The 18486-nt window shown below is 38.2% G+C and overlaps 1 protein-coding gene across 3 annotated transcripts in view; it reads left to right on the top strand.

The window, feature by feature from the left end:
• ASB4 (ankyrin repeat and SOCS box containing 4) overlaps positions 1–18486 on the top strand; it is an 82849-nt gene that overhangs the window by 44525 nt on the left and 19838 nt on the right. For all 3 annotated transcript variants that reach the window (XM_072964960.1, XM_072964961.1, XM_006207618.4), the window contains exon 3: positions 10317–10807. In XM_072964960.1, coding sequence (XP_072821061.1) covers positions 10317–10807 — 491 coding nt within the window. The remainder of the gene's footprint in view (positions 1–10316; positions 10808–18486) is intronic.

Below are 18486 nucleotides of genomic sequence, written 5' to 3'. Positions count from 1 at the left end.
ATAAGGGATTAATTTCCAAAGTATACAAACAGCTCATACAGCTTAATACCAAAAAAACAAACAACCCAAGTAAAAAATGGGCAGAAGACCTAAATAGACATTTCTGTAAAGAAGATATACAGATGGCCAACAGGCACATGAAAAGATGCTCAACATCGCTAATTATTAGAGAAATGCAAATCAATACTACAATAAGACATCACCTCACACCAGTCAGAATGGCCATCATTAAACAGTCTACAAGTAATAAATGCTGGAGAGGGTGTAGAGAAAAAGGAAGCTTCCTTCACTGTTGATGGGAATGTAAATTGGTGCAGCCACTATGGAGAACAATATGGAGATTCCTTAAAAAACTAAAAATAGACTTACCATATGAACCAGCATGCCTACTTCTGGGCATGTATCTAGAGAAAACTCTGACTTGAAAAGTCACATGCACCCCAATATTCATAGCAGCACTATTTACAATAGCCAAAACATGGAAGCAAACTAAATGCCCTTTGACAGATGAATGGATAAAGATGTGGTGTGTATTTTTATACACACACACACACACACACACATATATATATAAAGCAGTACTACTCAGCCATAAAAAAGAATGAATGCCATTTGCAGCAACCTTGACTAGATCTAGAGATTATCATGTTAAGTGAAATAAGTCAGACAAAGAAAGACATTGTATGATATCTCTTATATGTGTAATCTAAAAAGATGATACAAATGAACTTATTTACAAACAGGAAATAGATTTATGGACATAGAAAACAAACTATTGTTACCAAAGGGGAAGGGGAGAGGGATAAATTAGGAGTTTGGGAGTAGCAGATACAAATTACTGTATGTAAAATAGATAAATAAGGACCTATTGTAGAGCACAGGGAACTATATTTAATAACCTATAATGGAAAAGAATGTGAAAAAAATGTATGTGTATGTATAACTGAGTTACTTTGCTGTACACCCAAAACTAACACAATAATGTAAAACTGTACTTCAATTTAAAAAAACATAGTTTAATGATTACAAAATCAAAACAATAGTCAAAATTGTTTTAGAAGGATCTGTTTTATTATTTTTGGAAATAAACACAAGATTAACTCCAGATTAAATTAATAAATTTGGAGAAGTAGGATAAACAGTGGGATGAGTTCCTTATTTTCATTAAGTGCTGCCCTCCAGGCACGTGCACTGACCCCCTGTTCAACCATGCTGCCCACCTCGAGCATGTGGGTCAGCTCACCACTGTAGGACCCCAGCATGCTCCAACTGAGGGAGAATCTTTCAGGCAGCATTTAAATTTTGAATTTTTAGCTACTAACCTGCCTTTTCTCCTTTTCTGGTGGATAGCAAATTAAAACTTTTCTCTTTGTGCAGGGGATTCAGGATATATCATGCACTGGCTGCTAGCACCCAGTTTAGCTTTTCCCATGTGGGTTAAGGGAAGGACAGGCTGCAAAATTTGTTGGATCCAGTGAAAAATGAAAATGTGGGACCTCTTATTAAAAAATATTATTAATAATTTCATGGCAGTGACAGCAAAGCAGTGAACCAAGTGTGGGGCCCTTCTAGACGAGGAGCCCTGTGTGAAGCCAGCCCTGGTTGGAAATTACTGGCCACCTTGTAGTCTGGATCGTATTTCTGCATTTCTAGTAAGAGGCCAAAGAGAACCCAGCTTCCACATCATAATAATTTAAATGCTGTTTATTCAGAAAATTTTGTAATTAACCATGGACGAAACATGGAAGACTAGATTGAGGTTGTAGGACAAAATATTACAATCTTAACAACTTTGACAATGTAAATCACAGCTGTCCAAAATGAGGTGTGTAAGTACAGGAGGAAAATAGCTTGGGGATATTCTCATTTCATAAGAGATAATGTAATAAATACATGGGTAGAGACTTAAGTGAAATAAAGTTTTAATATTTCAGCAGGAGAATTAAAAACATGGTGAAAATATCAAATATTGAAAGGAGATTTAGTATAAATAAACAATAACTTAGCTTTTATATCAGAAAGTAAAAAATACTATCTAAATTTGGTAATAAATAGATAAATAAATACATTAGCTGGAGTTAGAGAGATAACTGCCAAAAGGTCTAAAAACAGACATAGTTAAAAGAGGGGGCTTTGTAAATTCATCCATTCTAGGAAATTGTCAACCAAGTTCTTCTATTCCTTTGATTTTTTTTAAAACATGTGCCTTATTATTTAATAAAAGCAGCTTTGAAGAACTAAGATAAGTTAATCCAAGAGGAAGATATGGCATAAATGTGGTTTTTGATAAGCAGATGTGTCTATGAAAATAGAGAATGCATATTGCTGTATACTGGTTCCCAGTGCCTGGCACTCATGTGGACAGTGCTACTTAAAGACGTATAGCTGCTCGATGACAAAAGTTTATTTAAATTACTTATTAAAAGTCATCCTCTATCACTGGGTAAAAAGATAAAAACAAAAAAATTAGAAACAAAAGTAGAAGTAAAAGATAGATCAGGATATGTAAGTGCAAAAGAAAATTAGGCAAATCTTCAAGGAAAGATGGTGGCAAAAGCCTCCCACCCCCCAAAAATAGACATAAGATTAAAACAGTAAAAAGAGTATTTTCTTTTTTGTTTGTGTGGGAGTTTTTTTCTGTTACAATTATACCGGATTAAAATGTTTTAAAAGAGTATCAAACAGGCTGTCAGTACTAAAATCAAGGTAATATTTTAACTGCTTACCACAAACTTTAAAAAGTATCAATATTAAAATGGAATGGTTCAGGGGAAGGAACAAAACGCCAACTTCTTAGATGACTGAAAAAGTCCAACATTATGCTTGCGGTTTCAACTTGAGATGTTGATTCATCTTGAGATCAATACTTGATCCCTATTATCAAAGAAAGCATTTCAGAGAGTGGATGAAGTGTTCAGTGTTAGGCTAGTTGGGACCAAAGGTGTAGGTGGCTTAAAGGAAAGTCAGAACCCCTAGAGAACCCAGAAAACAAGGTAAGATTCCTCATTTTTGCTCTTCCAATGTAGAGTTTCGTGAAAGGGGATGGACTGAAGATGAGGAAAAGAGACCACTTAAATGTAGGAATGAGACAAACCACTTCCCAGAGACATTTATGCTGGAGCATCATATCAAATCATAAGGCCCCAAGTCAAGGAATAATTCAAATGTTGAGAGTGTTCCCCTGACACAGGTGGTGGGCTCTGTAATGCAGAATGTTTAAGGAAGTTAGGCACAAAGAAAGCAGAAACAAAACACAACATCAGCCGTTGTTCAGCTGGTCCCTACCTCTCTTCTCGCCTGCTGAAAGACTGAACAGAGAAGTGAAAACCATCAACACTGCAAATTCAGGTTTACCAGAGGTAATACACACAAGGTAAATTGGTGGAGGGAAAGTCAGAAAGTGTAGGATTCAAGAAGATAGCACCCTATTGTTTCAGATCTAATAGGAGGCTTGGATCTAACAGACCTAATAGAAGTCTTAGATAAAACTGTCTCCGTCAAAGTTAATAAGCTGAGAGGGTATTTTGTAAACACAGTGAGTGAGTATGGAGAGCTGCTTATTCCCCTCTAATCTCAACTGCTACAATTTTATTTTAGAATTTTATTGTTGAGCTTTTCATTCGCCTTTATTTACCTGAAATTTAACACACACACACGCAAGATCTAGTTTGTGCTTTTAAAACATTGTTAGTGTTTGGTCCCATTGCTATTATTAAATATTCCATTTATTTATTTCTCCACTGAATGGTACTGCCCCATCTGTCATTCCAGATGCTTTCTGTAAGTAGATTTGTTTCTAGGCTGTACATTATATTTCATTCTCCATGCATCAATACCGCATTTTAAAAAATGTAAGTATAGTTGATTTACAATATTATGTAAGTTTACAATGTTATAAAAGGTGCACAACATAGTGATTCTCAATTTTTAAAAGTGATACTCCATTTATAGCTATTAAAATAGCTATATTTTATATAGCTATATTATGTATAGCACATATTCCCTGTGCTGTGCAATATTTCCTTGTAGCTTAATTTTTTTGTACATGTTAGTTTGTACTTCTTAATCCCCTACCCCTATTTTGCCCATCTCCTGTTCCCTCTCCATTGGTAGCCACCAGTTTTTTTCTCTATATTTGTAAGTCTGTTTCTGTTTTGTTATATTCACTACTTTCTTGTATTTTTTGATTCCACATATAAATGATAACATGAAGTATTTGTCTTTCTCTGTCTGACTTATTTTACTAAGCATAATACCCTCCAGGTCCATCCATGTTGTTGCAATTGACAAAATTTCATTCTTTTTTATGGCCAAGTAATATTCCATATACATATATTATATATGTATACATGTATAATATATATACCATATCTTTTTATCTACTCATTTGGTGGTGTACCCTTGTTTCCATATCTTGGCTATTGTAAATAGTACTGCTCTGAACATTGGGATTCATGTATCTTTTTGAATTAGTGTTTTCATTTTTCTTCTGATAAATACCCAGGAGTGGAATTACTGGATCATATGGTAGCTCTATTTTTAGTTTATTGAGGAACCTCCATACTGTTTTCCATAGTAGCTGCATCAATTTACATTCCCACCAATGGTGTTAATTATAGTTTGCTTGGCTATCTGGAAGGGTAAATACCTCTTCTTCATCATCTCTTCTTTCTTTCTCATACTTTTACTCCTTTTTCCCAAAATTGATTTGTTCTTACTCTATGAAAATTTTGTAAAAAATATGTGAATTGCATTGAATTCATAAGTTCAGGAAGAATTGCCATCCATACAATATTGAATCTTTCTATCCATGAACATAACAGAACTTTCCATTTAAGTCCTTTGCCCTCAATAAAGTTTTTTCATTTTCTCCATAATGATCTTATTTATAGCCTGAAAAATAAATAAGTAAAGCACAAACAACCCAATGGAAAATAGGCAGAGGCTATGAATAGACAATTCATGCAGGTAGAAATCTTGTTGCCTGTAAACATATGAGAAAACACTCTACTGGTAACCAGGTGAATGCAGATTAAATCGAAATACCATTTTATACCATCTAATTGGCAAACATTAAACAGTGTGACAGTATCAAGTGTTGGAAAAGATTTTGAACCTTTAAACTCTACTGATTGACATATAAATTGAGATAACCACTGATAGGTATAATTTAATATAGTTGAAAATGTTCATATACTACTACCCAGTATTTCAATTTCTCTCACTAAAGGAGCTCCTGTACAATTTGAAAGGTGTTTGTTATTATGAAAAAGCTTAAAAACTTAACTGTATTTAGTAGAGGAATTGCTAAACTGTACTTTAAGTATCCACTGTAATTCTATTCAGCAGTTGAAATGAAAAAAATCAGCTCTCTGCTCAAAGACATAATGTGACTGATAAAAACAGGTTTTAAAAGTCAGTACCACTTCCATAGTTTTTAAGAACATAAAATGAAAGTATATATGTTGTTTATGGATACATATATGAGTGATAAAAGAATGAAAATTTACAAGGGAATGACAAAAATCAACCTTAGAATCGTTATCTCTGAAGAGAAAGAAAGGGAGGGAAGAAAGGAGAAATGAGCTGAGTTTTTCCTATAAAATTTTATCTTGGAAAAAAGAAAACCAAAGTGAATATGGCAAAGGTTAATATTTGTCAAATATGGTAAGTGGTATATAGATGTCTGTTATATTTTCTGTGTTTTTGAATTCTTTCATAATTTGTAAAAAAAAATCTTAGATTAGTGCTGATGTAATAATAGATATTTAGATGTAGTAACATAGTAGATTTCTAACTTAATTCCATTTTATATATAAACTCAAAATACTTTTGAACTGTAAATAAATATGGACATTTTCAGGAATGCAACTATGCTAAGGCAAGACTGGACCAAGATCTTTTTCCTCATTTTGAAATACCATTCATTATGGCAATGACATTTGTGGTGTCAGAATACAAGATAACCTGTCAGTTCCACAATGTGGCTGCTAGGGTTCTATATATGGGTTTAAGCAAATCAGCGTTTCATCATGTCATCTAGGATAGTTACTAACATACTGAATTTCATACTACATCATTGCAATTTATTTATATCATTTGTAACAATCAAAACTATGTAGTTATATAATTCTTGCATTTTTTTTTGCCTTTACATGTTAGCTAGGCAGTAAATATAATAATATACTTATTATATTTAAATTTTTATATTATATAAAAATAAATATTTTTTAGAAGATTATGTATGAAGGGAGATGATAGCATCTGTGGATTTCATTGCAGAATAGGAAAGGCACATCTGAAAAGGCTGAGAAGCCCTGCTCTGGCCTGGCCCTCCGTCTCACCAGTGACCTCCCCACTTATACACAGGCTGTGCAAGAAATCAAGCCCATTATAGGGAGTGAGGCTGGGGCGGGGGGTTGGGATGAAGTGGAGGTGTGGGTTCCATGACTCTGGGAAGAGGGAGAGGTGACAGTTTCTGCAGTGACAGTGACCTGCCCCCACTCTTAAGTAGCTTTTGAGATGATAGAACTTGGGGGAATGTGGATGCCTTGGAGGAGATTTCTGAGGGCCAACTTGTAGCCTGTAGGGAGTTGCAAAGCCCAGCAGAGGGAGCCACATGATGACTGATCACGAAAGATCGGCTAAGCCAGTAAATGGGCACTTGGCTGCAGGTTAATTTTATTTGGGGAGGGGAAGGGATAAGGCATTGTGAGGTGTCATAACTAGGATTCATTAAATTGATTCTACCTGTTAGGAGGTAATGAAATGAGACTATCATTATGGGAGTGTGGGAGAACAGAAAATTTTTAATACCGATTGGCACTGAGTCCCTTGTAAACCTGGTTTCAGGAATATCCCTTCCCTTGGCCCATTTCTGTGGCCAGCTCCCACTCTTTTTGTGCAATTCTTATCCTGTGTCCTCCCTTCATCCTATTCTCAGCACACACAAGTCTCTGTCTCTTTTGCCCACAGATGAAATCTGAAAAGTCCTTGTTCTTTATCAAGCAATGAAAATTAAAATTTTTCTTTGTCTCATTTGCTACCATTTCAGACTACTTCTGGAGTACATCTTGTATACATTAGAAGGTTCATGAAGAGCCTCTCTCATTAAAAGTTACTCTACACCAGAAATAATTTACCCTTCTCCCCTAGAATGAAAATTGCTGCAAATTTTGTGGAAGTATAGTTTACAGAAATGTAAAGAAAACCATTTAGAGAAACAGGCCATGTTTCTACATGGAAAGCCTCTATACTGTAAGAATATCAATTCTTCCTAAGTTGATGAGTACACCACAGTAAGTACCACATGAATTAAATGTTAAACATTTAAAAAATTTTTTGAATGTTAAATTACAGTTAATCTGGATAGTTATGCAAACTGAGGGGAGTGGAACATTCCAATACCAAAAAAAAAAAAAAAAGAACAAAGGAAGAATTAGACCATATAAAGTCAAAATTATTGTATTAAAGAAAAATAAAAATAAACTGGTTAAAAATATATAGCAACTATGAGAGCATAGGCTTAAATATTAATTTAATGAGGGGCTCAGATAAATGTAAACACTGAAAGGCTTCAAAGTATAAAAGGACAAAAATTTGGACAATTAACTGAAGAAGCTATACCACTAGTTAATAATTACAGACAAAGTGCTCAATCTCTAATAATCAAATACATTTATATTTAAAAAGACAGATTATTTTTTACTTCCAAAATAGCAAGACAAATTTTAAAAATGTATAACTACATACTGGTGAGTGCTATTTCAGTCAGAACTAATATGGAGTTAGATTTGTTCTTTTCTATTACACAAGGATTGCTGACAATCAGCAGAAGCTAGGAAGGAGGCATGAAATAGATTCTCCCTTAAAACCCTGAGAAGGAGCCACCCTTAATTTCAGACTTCCAGTCTCCAGAACCATGAATAAATTTCTGTTGTTTTAAGCCACCTAGTTGGTGGTACTTCTGTTACTGCAGTCCTAGGAAACTGAAACATATTTTCACATTAAAAAGTACTCTTCTAAGTTCCCAAGAATTTCTATGTATGATCTCTAATTTCTTGAATAAATCACAAAATCTAAAATAAAAAAGTAGTCACATCATCCTACTTTATGTAGTCCCTGGGAAAGTTACACTCAAAGACACAATTCAAATATAAGAATAAGTATCTCTTATTCAGGAAAGGAAACTATGCAGCATTTCTAGTCGTACATAGCAAGAGGTCAAGGATCAGTTGTAAATGTCAAAGTACATTAAAAAATAAAGGATGTGGTTTGTTCCAAGTTGGCCTGTAAAATTTTCATCCTGACCCTTTGATTCCCTTCCTTGCTGGAAATTCTCCAGCGTCTGAAGTGACCCTGCATTTGGCTTCTGGGAAGACATTATTATTCATTCTGTTTCACTCCAGAGCAAAGAAGGGCTGACCTAAAAGGAGCTCTGACCCAGAACCTCTCTGTGGCGGAATACTGATGAACACAGATGGCAGGTTGTCGTGAGGGACGATCTTTGGTTATAATTCTGCTTTCTGCAAGTTAGGGGGAGAGACAGCCTCAGAGTTTACAGAGCAGTGTGCTCTCAAAAGCCTCACTGGTGGGTTGATTTTGTAGAGGACACTGAGCTTGCTTGTAGGAGTCTCGCCTTTCTCAAATATGTTCCATATGATCAGAGGATGTCATAAAAAAGGGTATAAAGGAGTAATACATAGAGAACAAATTGTTAAATTAACAAAATGCACCTTGGTTTCTCTACTATTTTCAATGTTTCCAAATACCCAAAGAGAGCAAAGTATAAAATTTTTTTTACAAAAATAATGTGGTAGAATAGCACCATGGTAAGAGATTTTGAAGCCAGGCTCTCTGTTTTCAAACCTATTCTATTGCTTCTTAGCTTGGTGTAGTTAATTTGCCTCTCTAAGTGCAAATTTCTTCATCTGTAAAATTAGGATAAAAATTGCACCTACTGCAAAGGGTTGTTGGGCAGATTCCATGAGGCAATATATGAAAGGCATTTAGCTCAGAATGTTACGCATGGTAAGTGCTTAATAAGTGTTAGTTGCTGGCATAATAACAATAATAATAATAATGTCTTTCCAGACTTCTACTTGAAGTAGCTATAAATTTTCCAGTAGAATTGATTATAGAGTAGGCCTCTTGCGGTCATTTGATTCACCCCAATTAAATTAGGCTGAAAAGGAAAATTTCAGCTTCTCAAGTTGACCGTTCCAATACTTAACTTCCTTATCAGAAAAATAAAATTTATTTCAGGTCCCTAGTCTGTTAGATAAGTGGGTTGGATTAAATAATTTCTAAGGAGATTTCCAAGCACTAAAAAATTACATTTTGAAATAGGTATTGTCAATCATAAATCAAACATGTTACAGTCTCTAATCATTGTCTTTCTTTTGGTGAATGAGTATTTCTGTTTTACCAGCTTCTTACCTCTTTTGTTTCAAAATATAAACTTTAGTTTGATGGTTAGAGTGTTTGTGGTTTTTTTTTTTAACATTTTTTATTGATTTATAATCATTTTACAATGTTGTGTCAAATTCCAGTGTTCAGCACAATTTTTCAGTCATTCATGGACATATACACACTCATTGTCACATTTTTTTCTCTGTGATTTGTCATAACATTTTGTGTATATTTCCCTGTGCTATACAGTGTAATCTTGTTTATCTATTCTACAATTTTGAAATCCCAGTTCATGTGGTTTTTGTTTTTGCCCCAGTTGTGTGCCAAGGGAGCTTCATAGACTTAAGGCGGCTTAGCACTGTCAGTTTTCAGTTAGAGGGCTGAACAGTTTCTATACCACTAAAGTTCCTTTGGATCAAACTTTTAGGTTTAGCTGCTTTGAAAGAGAGAAAACCCCACCATTTTGAAGACATCTCATCAAGAAATTGATGACTTTTAGAAGTCATCGTGTATGAGCTTCAAAGATTGTAATATAACCTTTATTTTTAATGAATTTTTTTGTTCTATTGATAAAAGGTATTTGGTTATTGGAATCCATTTGTATTTGCAAATCCACCTGAGGGTAAGAACTCTTAACTCAACCCTCAGTGCTCCTGCCTTCCAGCTGAAGTCCTTTGTTCTCTGCCCTCTGCCCCTGGACGTTTTCTGATTGTCCAGGAGTTGGCATTGTTGTTTCAAAGGAGTGGCTTCCCTGGGGACCAGAAATGGAATTTAGGAAAAATGGATGGTGTACAGCGGGTGAGGCTGCAAGAGAAACAGTGAGAAAAGGCCCGTTTAATGAATGAAACATGGGAATAATGGCAAAATCTGTTTAAGTAATTGCCTTTCTCCATCTTCCTTTCCAGGGGCGAACGTGAACATGAAGACCAACAACCAGGATGAGGAGACACCCTTACACACGGCTGCTCACTTTGGCCTCCCGGAGCTGGTGGCCTTCTACGTGGAGCACGGGGCCATAGTGGACAGCGTGAACGCCCACATGGAGACTCCACTAGCCATCGCTACCTACTGGGCCCTCCGCTTTAAAGAGCAGGAGTACAGCAGGGACCACCACCTCATCTGCCGCATGCTACTGGACTACAAGGCCGAGGTCAATGCCAGGGATGACGACTTTAAATCTCCACTGCATAAGGCGGCTTGGAACTGCGACCACGTGCTCATGCACATGATGCTGGAGGCTGGCGCCGAAGCCAACCTCATGGATATCAATGGCTGTGCTGCCATCCAGTACGTGCTGAAGGTCACCTCCGTGCGACCTGCCGCCCAGCCCGAGATCTGCTACCAGCTGCTGTTGAACCATGGGGCTGCTCGAATATACCCTCCACAATTCCATAAGGTAAGCCTGTGTCCTAGGGCGTCATGTGGAGAACCGGGTAGTCAGCAGGATAATGGGGACTCAAAGAGCAGCTGGGTCTGAAATCTCCAAGTAACTCAAGCTCGTTTGAGGCTTCAGGCTTTGGGCTAACGGCCTCTGATCCTCAGTCTGAGCTTCCTTTTATAGCCCTAGCTATCTCATCCTAGTCCAAGTTTGTTTGAGACTTGGAGTGACAGCAAAGAAAGCAAGCAAGAGGGGTGGATAATTTTCCATGCCTGGTGTGAACATCAGTGCACTGGGAGTGGCTTCCTGGGAGACTGAGTGAAAAAGATCAGAAGTCTGATCTTTAAGCCTGTAGGAGAGGTGAATGGTGTCACACAGACACAGTCTTGCCATCTCTTCAGCAGAATGTCTACTCTAGAGATGACTGAGCCTGCTTTGGAATTAGTTTGTAGACATGAAAGGGACTCTAAATTTTATAGTTTAATGAAAGCTAACATTTACTAAGAACTAATAATTATATTTATTATGTATAATGAATTATGTTTATTAAGACACTGGTATAAGCATTTCACTCTTCTGAATTTAATTTACTTAATTCTACAACAATCCTATATGGTAACTAATATTATTATCCCTAATCTATAGAGGAGGGCTTGCTGGATCCCACACAGTGGCAGTGGCAGTATTCAATCTTAGATCGTCGTTTGATGCTAGTGTTTATTCTATAAAATTTTAACAGTTTTTATTGGCAATTTCTAATGGGCTAGCAGGCACAAGATATTAACAATACTGATATGGCAGAGGAGAGGTGAGTAGATAGATGCAAAGACGGAGCGGGAGGGCTGCGGCTGAAGGTTCCGCCCACACTCCCTGGGCTGCGCTGTCCGAGGGGGAGGGGGCGGGAGCCGCAGGGAGGGAACTTAGCCGGACCGGGCTTGCCCGAGCTCCCGAGCTGGGCGCCGGCGCTTTCGCGCTGCTTGCTTACTGCTCACGGTCTGTCTGTATGTTGGCTAGCTGCGGCTCTGTCCATGGAGCAAAAGTGGAGAATCCAGGGTGCAAAGTTTCTGGTGCTTTGCTTTGCAGTGTCCTCCTAGTCTTCCTTTCTCTTTACTCCTTTCTCTTTCATCTTCCCCAGGTCTTAACGTTTAAGGTCCTGGGTCAGGGTGTCTTCTTACTGCGGAGATGGTTGTTATGATGGTGGTGGGATGGGGACGAGGGTAGAGGAAGGAGGAGGAGAGGAAAAGGAGGGCCCCTCCAAAGCGGCACCAGAGTGAGTGGGGTAAGAGGCGGCGTAAGAGGGGGGATAAAAGAGAAAAAAAAATTACTGGTATAACTGAGACATGGTAACTACCCTCAAGTAGCTTAGAATCTCGTGGGAGAGACAAACACATAAAAAGATCACTTTAATATGCCGTGGTGAAAAGCAAGGTAGAGGAGTAAGGGCTCTGTAGGTGCATGGAAAAGAGAGAGCTTTGTACTTGGTTGATGACATAATTTGGAAATCAAAATGCCCTTCACCTTAAATAAAAACTGTCTTCTTTTTAAGGGGGGAGGTGATTAGGCTTATATATTTATTCTTAGAGGAGGTACTAGGGGTTGAACCCAGGACTCTGTGCATGCCAGGGTTGTGCTCTACCACTTGAACTATATCTGCCCCCTCACCTTAAGGAAAGAAATCAAATGATAATGTGCCTAGGATCTCACTCACTCTAAACAACACACAGCAGAGGAGTTTTAGGTGTAAACCAACTAACTAACGTATGGCCACAGAAAGCTAGTTGACAGAAGTTTTTCTAAATTCACAGCCAAGTTCTACTTCCTACCTTGGTAAAATGTCAGGGACTTGTCTGAAGTCCTGCAGTGTGAGGGTTAGTTGGAAGAGAAGTTCCACTGAAGAATTTAAGGGGAGTACACTCAGCAAATTCCAGATGGACAACTCGAAGAATGTTCCAGTGTAGCTACAATGAGCTCAGTGATTCCTGTGGTCTCACTAAGGAATTTTCTCTTGATCGTAAGAAAATTGAATATTTTTTTCCCTTTAAATTGTTTGTAATACTCATAATGTCCTGGAGCATTATAAACATTTTATAGAGAATTCCAAAAGATTATATTGGTTAGGAACAGGATAATAAATAGTAATGTTACAATAGTGCTCTTTGTTGAGCTCTAAGTAGGCTTTGTATGGATTATTTCATTTTATTTTTTGTAATAACCTCTGAGGTAGTTACTGGCATTATCCTCATTTAAAAAGTAATAGCATTAAGATGTTTTCCTAAAGTCACACAGAGTAAGTGGTCAAATTCATTTATTCATTTATATAACAAATATTTACTGAGCACCAACTAAGAGTCAGGAACTGTTTTAGGAGTGGGAGATAGAATAATGAATCAAACCAAAGGCCTTGATGGGAAGTACTTTCTAATGGGAGGTAGGGAAAAAAACAAAACAACAAACAAATAAATATACTCTGATATGTTAGGTGCCATGGACACAAGTAAAACAAGGTAAAGAAAATAAGAGAATGTGGGCTTTTTTTGTTATTTATGTGTGTGCTGCTTTTTACAAAGGTTGATTAGAGAAAATGAGGATGTGAAAGAGAAAGTCATCTGAATACCTGGGATGATAGCAGGGACTGGGGCAGGGGAGAGCATTCTAGGCATAAGGGAAAGCAGGTGCAAAGATCCTGGGGTAGGGGAGGACTAAGCATGTTTGAGGAAGCCAGAGTGCCTGAAGTGGGGTGAGTAAGGAGGAGGAGAAGTCAGAGAGGCATATATGAGACTGGTTTGCAGACCATATATATGGCCTTATAGGCTGTGTTGATAGCCTTGGTTTTTTATTCTGAATGAGAGAGTATGTCACTAAAGGATTTTGAATGGGAAAAAAATGTCTGATTTATATTCCAAAAGGATCCTTCTGATGCCTTTTGGAGAATAATAACTCTAGGAGAGCAAAGGTATTCAAATGATCTGGATAAGAGATGGGGGTGGCTTAGACCCACAGTGGAAACTGAGAAAGTAGTGAGAAGTGGTGAGATTAAGGGCATGTTCTGAAAAAGGAGTCCATGAGTTTCCTAATGGATTACTTGTGCCTGTGAGAAAAAAAGAGGAATCAAGAATAATTTCAAGGATTTCTGCTCAAGAAATGGAATCAAGGGACCATTTCTTGAGATAGTAACAATGCAGGTGAAACTGATTTTGAAGAGATCAGGAGTTCTGCTGTGCTTTAGATGGATGCCTGCTAGTCATCCAGGTAGAGAAGTCAAGTAGACGGTTTGATATATAACCCTGATGTTCAGGGAGAGGTCTTGGCCAGATATACAAATTTGGGAGACTTCACCATGAGCATGCTATATAAAGCCATAAGGACAGATGAGATCAACCAGAATTTGAGGGCAGAGAGAGAGGAGACGTGGCCAGAAGACTAAGCCATGGCACCCTCCAACTGGAATTTGGGGAGATGGAAAGGAATCAGTGAAGGAAACTGTAGGAAGACCTTGAACTAGGAGGAGAATCAAAATAAGAGCATTTTCCTGGAATCCAAGAGAGAACATGAGAAAGGAAGATGTGGAATCAACTGGGTTGAATATAAGTGGCATTTCAATTAAGATGAGAGTTAAGAAGGTGCCACTGGACATGGATTTTATTGGGGATCTCAACATGAGTTATTTTGGTGGAATGTTGGTGAGAAAAGTTTATAGTATTGATTATAGTGGGCTCAAAGGAAAAAGGGATAAGAGGAAGTGAAAACAATGAAAGGTTTTGAGGCATTTTCTTGTAATGGAAGAGTAGCTGGAAGAGAATGGCTGATATGTTTGCCGGCTGATGGGAGTGTCCAGGAAAGGGAGACAATGTGATGCAGGGATTACTGGAGCGCCATCTTGAGTTGGAGACAGAGGATGGGATCTCGTACACGAATGGAGGTGTTGGTCATAGTAACAAAGACAGTTCATCCATCATAACAGGAGGGAAGGTACTGCCTGTGTGCCCAGATGCAGGGATGTTGGTAGATATGTTAATAAGAGTTTATAGAAGTTCTCTTATGATTCCTTCTATTTTCTCAGTGAAGAATGAGAAGTGGATGGAGAGGAGGTTGGAAGGTTTAAGGGCAAAGGTGAAGGTGTGAGATGTTGACCTCGGAAAGCGAATGGACTTGGGAAATGTAATAGGATTGCTGGGTGGCTCAAGCCTATTAAAAGTTAATGGTCATGTGCTTAGTTCAGAATGAGGTCTGTCTGACTCCTGAGCCTAGGCCCTTAGATTTAGTAGTTTCGTCTGTGTTTTATATTACCCAAGAAATGTAATTAAACCCAAGGATCACAACACAAGAAAAGACCTAAAGAGGTCATTTTATTGAATTCTCAAGAGTCTAGGCAGAAATACTGCTCTTGTTCCATTTGCAAATCTCCATGAAGGCACATCCTACAGCATCTCCTTCCTTGGGTATCCATTTGATTTTGGAACAACCCCTCCCATGCCTTCCAATTTTTTTTTTTCTTTTTGGTAAATTATCTAGACTAATCCTTTCCTTCTTAACCCTGACCTAGAATAACTCATATGCATCCTAATAAATCTTTATATCTTAGTATCTGTTTGTACCTAGGGCATTTTCCCCAAACCAAATTTTTTATTTCTTCCAAGTTTTTAGTTATTAATTGTTTTTGCCTCTAGAACTTGGTCAAAGTATGTCTGAAAAGGTCAAGAATTATGATAATTTTTAAACCTATATTTTCTCTATCAATTTTGAGGAAAGACTGCTACCTAAATGACTCAAAAAAATATGTGAACTCTGTTGCTGAAGATACCTGTTTGACCTCAGTTGTTAATTCTTGCCTTCTTGCAATTTCCCCATTGATCTATAGGCTTTGAAATTTTTAAATACTTTTCATGCTAAGGTTGGATCCAAGGAATATTTTCATTCTTGAACTGTTGTACACACTGCAGCCTTAGAAATAAAGTCAAATGATTACATTCTGTGAAAAACTCAATAACTTTTGTTTAAAGTACAGTGATCCATGGCTTTTAGCTGTGAATATCTACTGCTTAGTTTGTGTCCGTTTTCTGGATCATACACTGGTATCTGGGCTTGGCAAAAACAATAAATATTAACGGTTTCTAGAGTGAGCATACAACCCAGTATTTTAAATTACATATGAAATTGTTCCTATTTAAAATTTTAACCCCTGCTTTGTCACTTGTAACTCATTCATTCTAGACGTAGCCATGCTATGCATGTCAGGAATAACAAAGCATGGAATTTAGGGGTCAAATAAATTTGGGTCCTGCCACTCACCTAAGATTGTGATTTTGAATAAATTACTTACTTCTTGGGCCTCAATTTCCTCCCCTATGAAGTGAATATAACCTTAAGCCTTGTCAATATGCAGACTGAGTGCTTCATTAGAAAGAAATTAATCTTACTTATAGCACATCAGAAATATATTCAGAGCCCAAAGGATGGCTCCAAACATTTCCTTATTCTTCCTGGAGTCACTTTCAGTCCTTGCAAAATCTCTCCCCCAATCCCCACCCCAGCCTTCATCCTGCATCTATAAATATCTTTCCCTTGGACTACCTCCATCTTTCTTCTCCATCCATCTCACTAGAGTGGCCATTCTTCTTAGTGAGACTTCTGAAAGACAATCTCTTTCTCATACAGCTCACTCCACAAAGCATAATTTGCTTATAGTTATGCTCTGAGGCCATCTTCCTTCCAGGGAAGAAGGCAGAGAGGGACGAATAGCATGGAGGTGCCAGCATAACATACCTTGCCATTTTATCCATGAATAATAACATCCTTCTCCTAAGGTTGTTTTGAGACTGAAACAAGCTAAGATTTAAGAAGTGTTTAGTATTGTTTCTGGTCATGGCAACCATTAAACAAATGATAACTAACTTTTGTTATTATTACATATCTGTTGAGCAGTAGAATCAGTGCTCTTGGGTCTGCTTTAACCACAGGGGCCTTTCCAAACAGGAGAGACAATGTGTGAGACTGCTCAGAGACTAAATGTTGAATTTTATTCTGAAACCTACTGCTGATTGACTGTGGGTGAAATCGGCCTCTGTGAAAGGAAGTAAAAGACCCTCTCCCCATTCCCCTGCAAGAGTCAGATTAGGGGTTGGTCTGCCACTCTCCTCCCTAGGAGTGTGGTGCTTGTGGGGTGGAGCCGTGGGTAACTCCAGACCACAGAGGATGAGTGAATGTGGTCCCAGAGGATTGCTTCCTCCTGGCTGGCAGGTGGAGGGAAGTGGCTCCTACAGGGTTCCTCGTGGGGCTGCTGATTTAGAGAGCCAGCACTGGTCAAGCTAGGAGCAATCTGCCTCCCCTTCCAAAGATGTTCCCAAGGGTGTACAGGGGGTCATCTTTTCTTCCTCACAGACTTTAGAGTCAAAGTGGTCTTCTCCAAGTTGGAGAGAGATTTAAAATTCTCAATCTCAAACAATTGGCGTCTTCAAAGGAATGCTCTCTGTCTGATTCCTAAAGGTTTCTTTCAGTTACTGCCAAACTTACTTGGCTAGACTTCCTTCTGGGACTGGAGATCACAAGCTTTTAAAAACTTTACTTTTGGAAAGAAATCGTATCAAAATGTTGCCTGTGGAGCTAAGGAATGTAACTACACTAAAAGCACTGAATTTGAGGCATTGCCTTCTGGAATCCCCCCCTCAGCTTATTGTGCAGAAAGGATTGGTAGCTATCCTGGCTTGCCTGTGGGTCTGGGCAGTAGAGCGTCCCTTCCCCTGAGGTGTAACTTCTCAAGGTTTGTGGGACAATTGTGATGGCAAACTGCCCTGAAACTGAAGTTAGTGCTTTACAAAAGTGCCAAATCAGGGGGGATGGGCCTTTAAACGGAGTTTCTGTTCTCCTGAAAGAAGTCTTGCAAACATGAGGAAGGTCCCAGGTCCTTTTCACAAAGGCAGTTCTTTGAGAGATAACACCAAGGAGGGTCAGGAGCAGGGACTTAGTAACCGTGGGTATGAGTTCTGGCTTGGCTGTTAACTTGCTGTGTGGTTTTTGAATAAGTCCCTTCATCTCTCAGATCTCTTTTCCTCGTCTGAAAAATGAAAGCAAAAATATCAACTTTTTCGGATTGTCTGAGGACTGAATGAGAAAGGCATGTAAATCATGGAGCCCAGTAGGTGCCCGACAAAAATGTTCCCTTCCCTCCTCCTCCCCGGATGTGCTCTTAGTCCACTGTAGGAGTCCATCCTACCAGCCTCACGTTGGTGGCTCCACTCGCCCCTAGAATAGTATACAATTATGTACTCCAAGGAACACTCTTTCCACAGTTACCATCTTCTTACTCAGTTGTGTTTTGCTCCTCTGAGTTCCTCTAGTTTGGCCCAATGCTATAGAGATTTAGGGTAGAGTTGGCTATTGGTAGATGGCTGGCATTCTAAATATTTTTGTTCCTACCCAATATACTGTGCAAGAAAACTGGCCCCCTTCCAAAGGCAAACTAAAGAAAAACTATTCAATTTGCTATGCAGATGCTTCAAAGTGATTTAGAACAACTACTCCACAGCCCAACTTTCCAAAGAGAAAGTCATCTTTACAAAAAGCAAATGTCTGACTCATTTATCCAGAAGATAAAGTGGTTTGTTCTCTTGTGGGTGGGGAATTCAGTTTCCTTATTTACAAGGAACAAGGTCAGAGCAGAAAATGCTGTCTTCCAAATACAAAGCAAATTTGTAGAGGCT

This window comes from Vicugna pacos, chromosome 7, assembly GCF_048564905.1.
Source record: "Vicugna pacos chromosome 7, VicPac4, whole genome shotgun sequence".
Classification (NCBI taxonomy): Eukaryota; Metazoa; Chordata; class Mammalia; order Artiodactyla; family Camelidae; genus Vicugna; species Vicugna pacos.
This window is presented reverse-complemented; position numbering and strand designations above follow the sequence as displayed.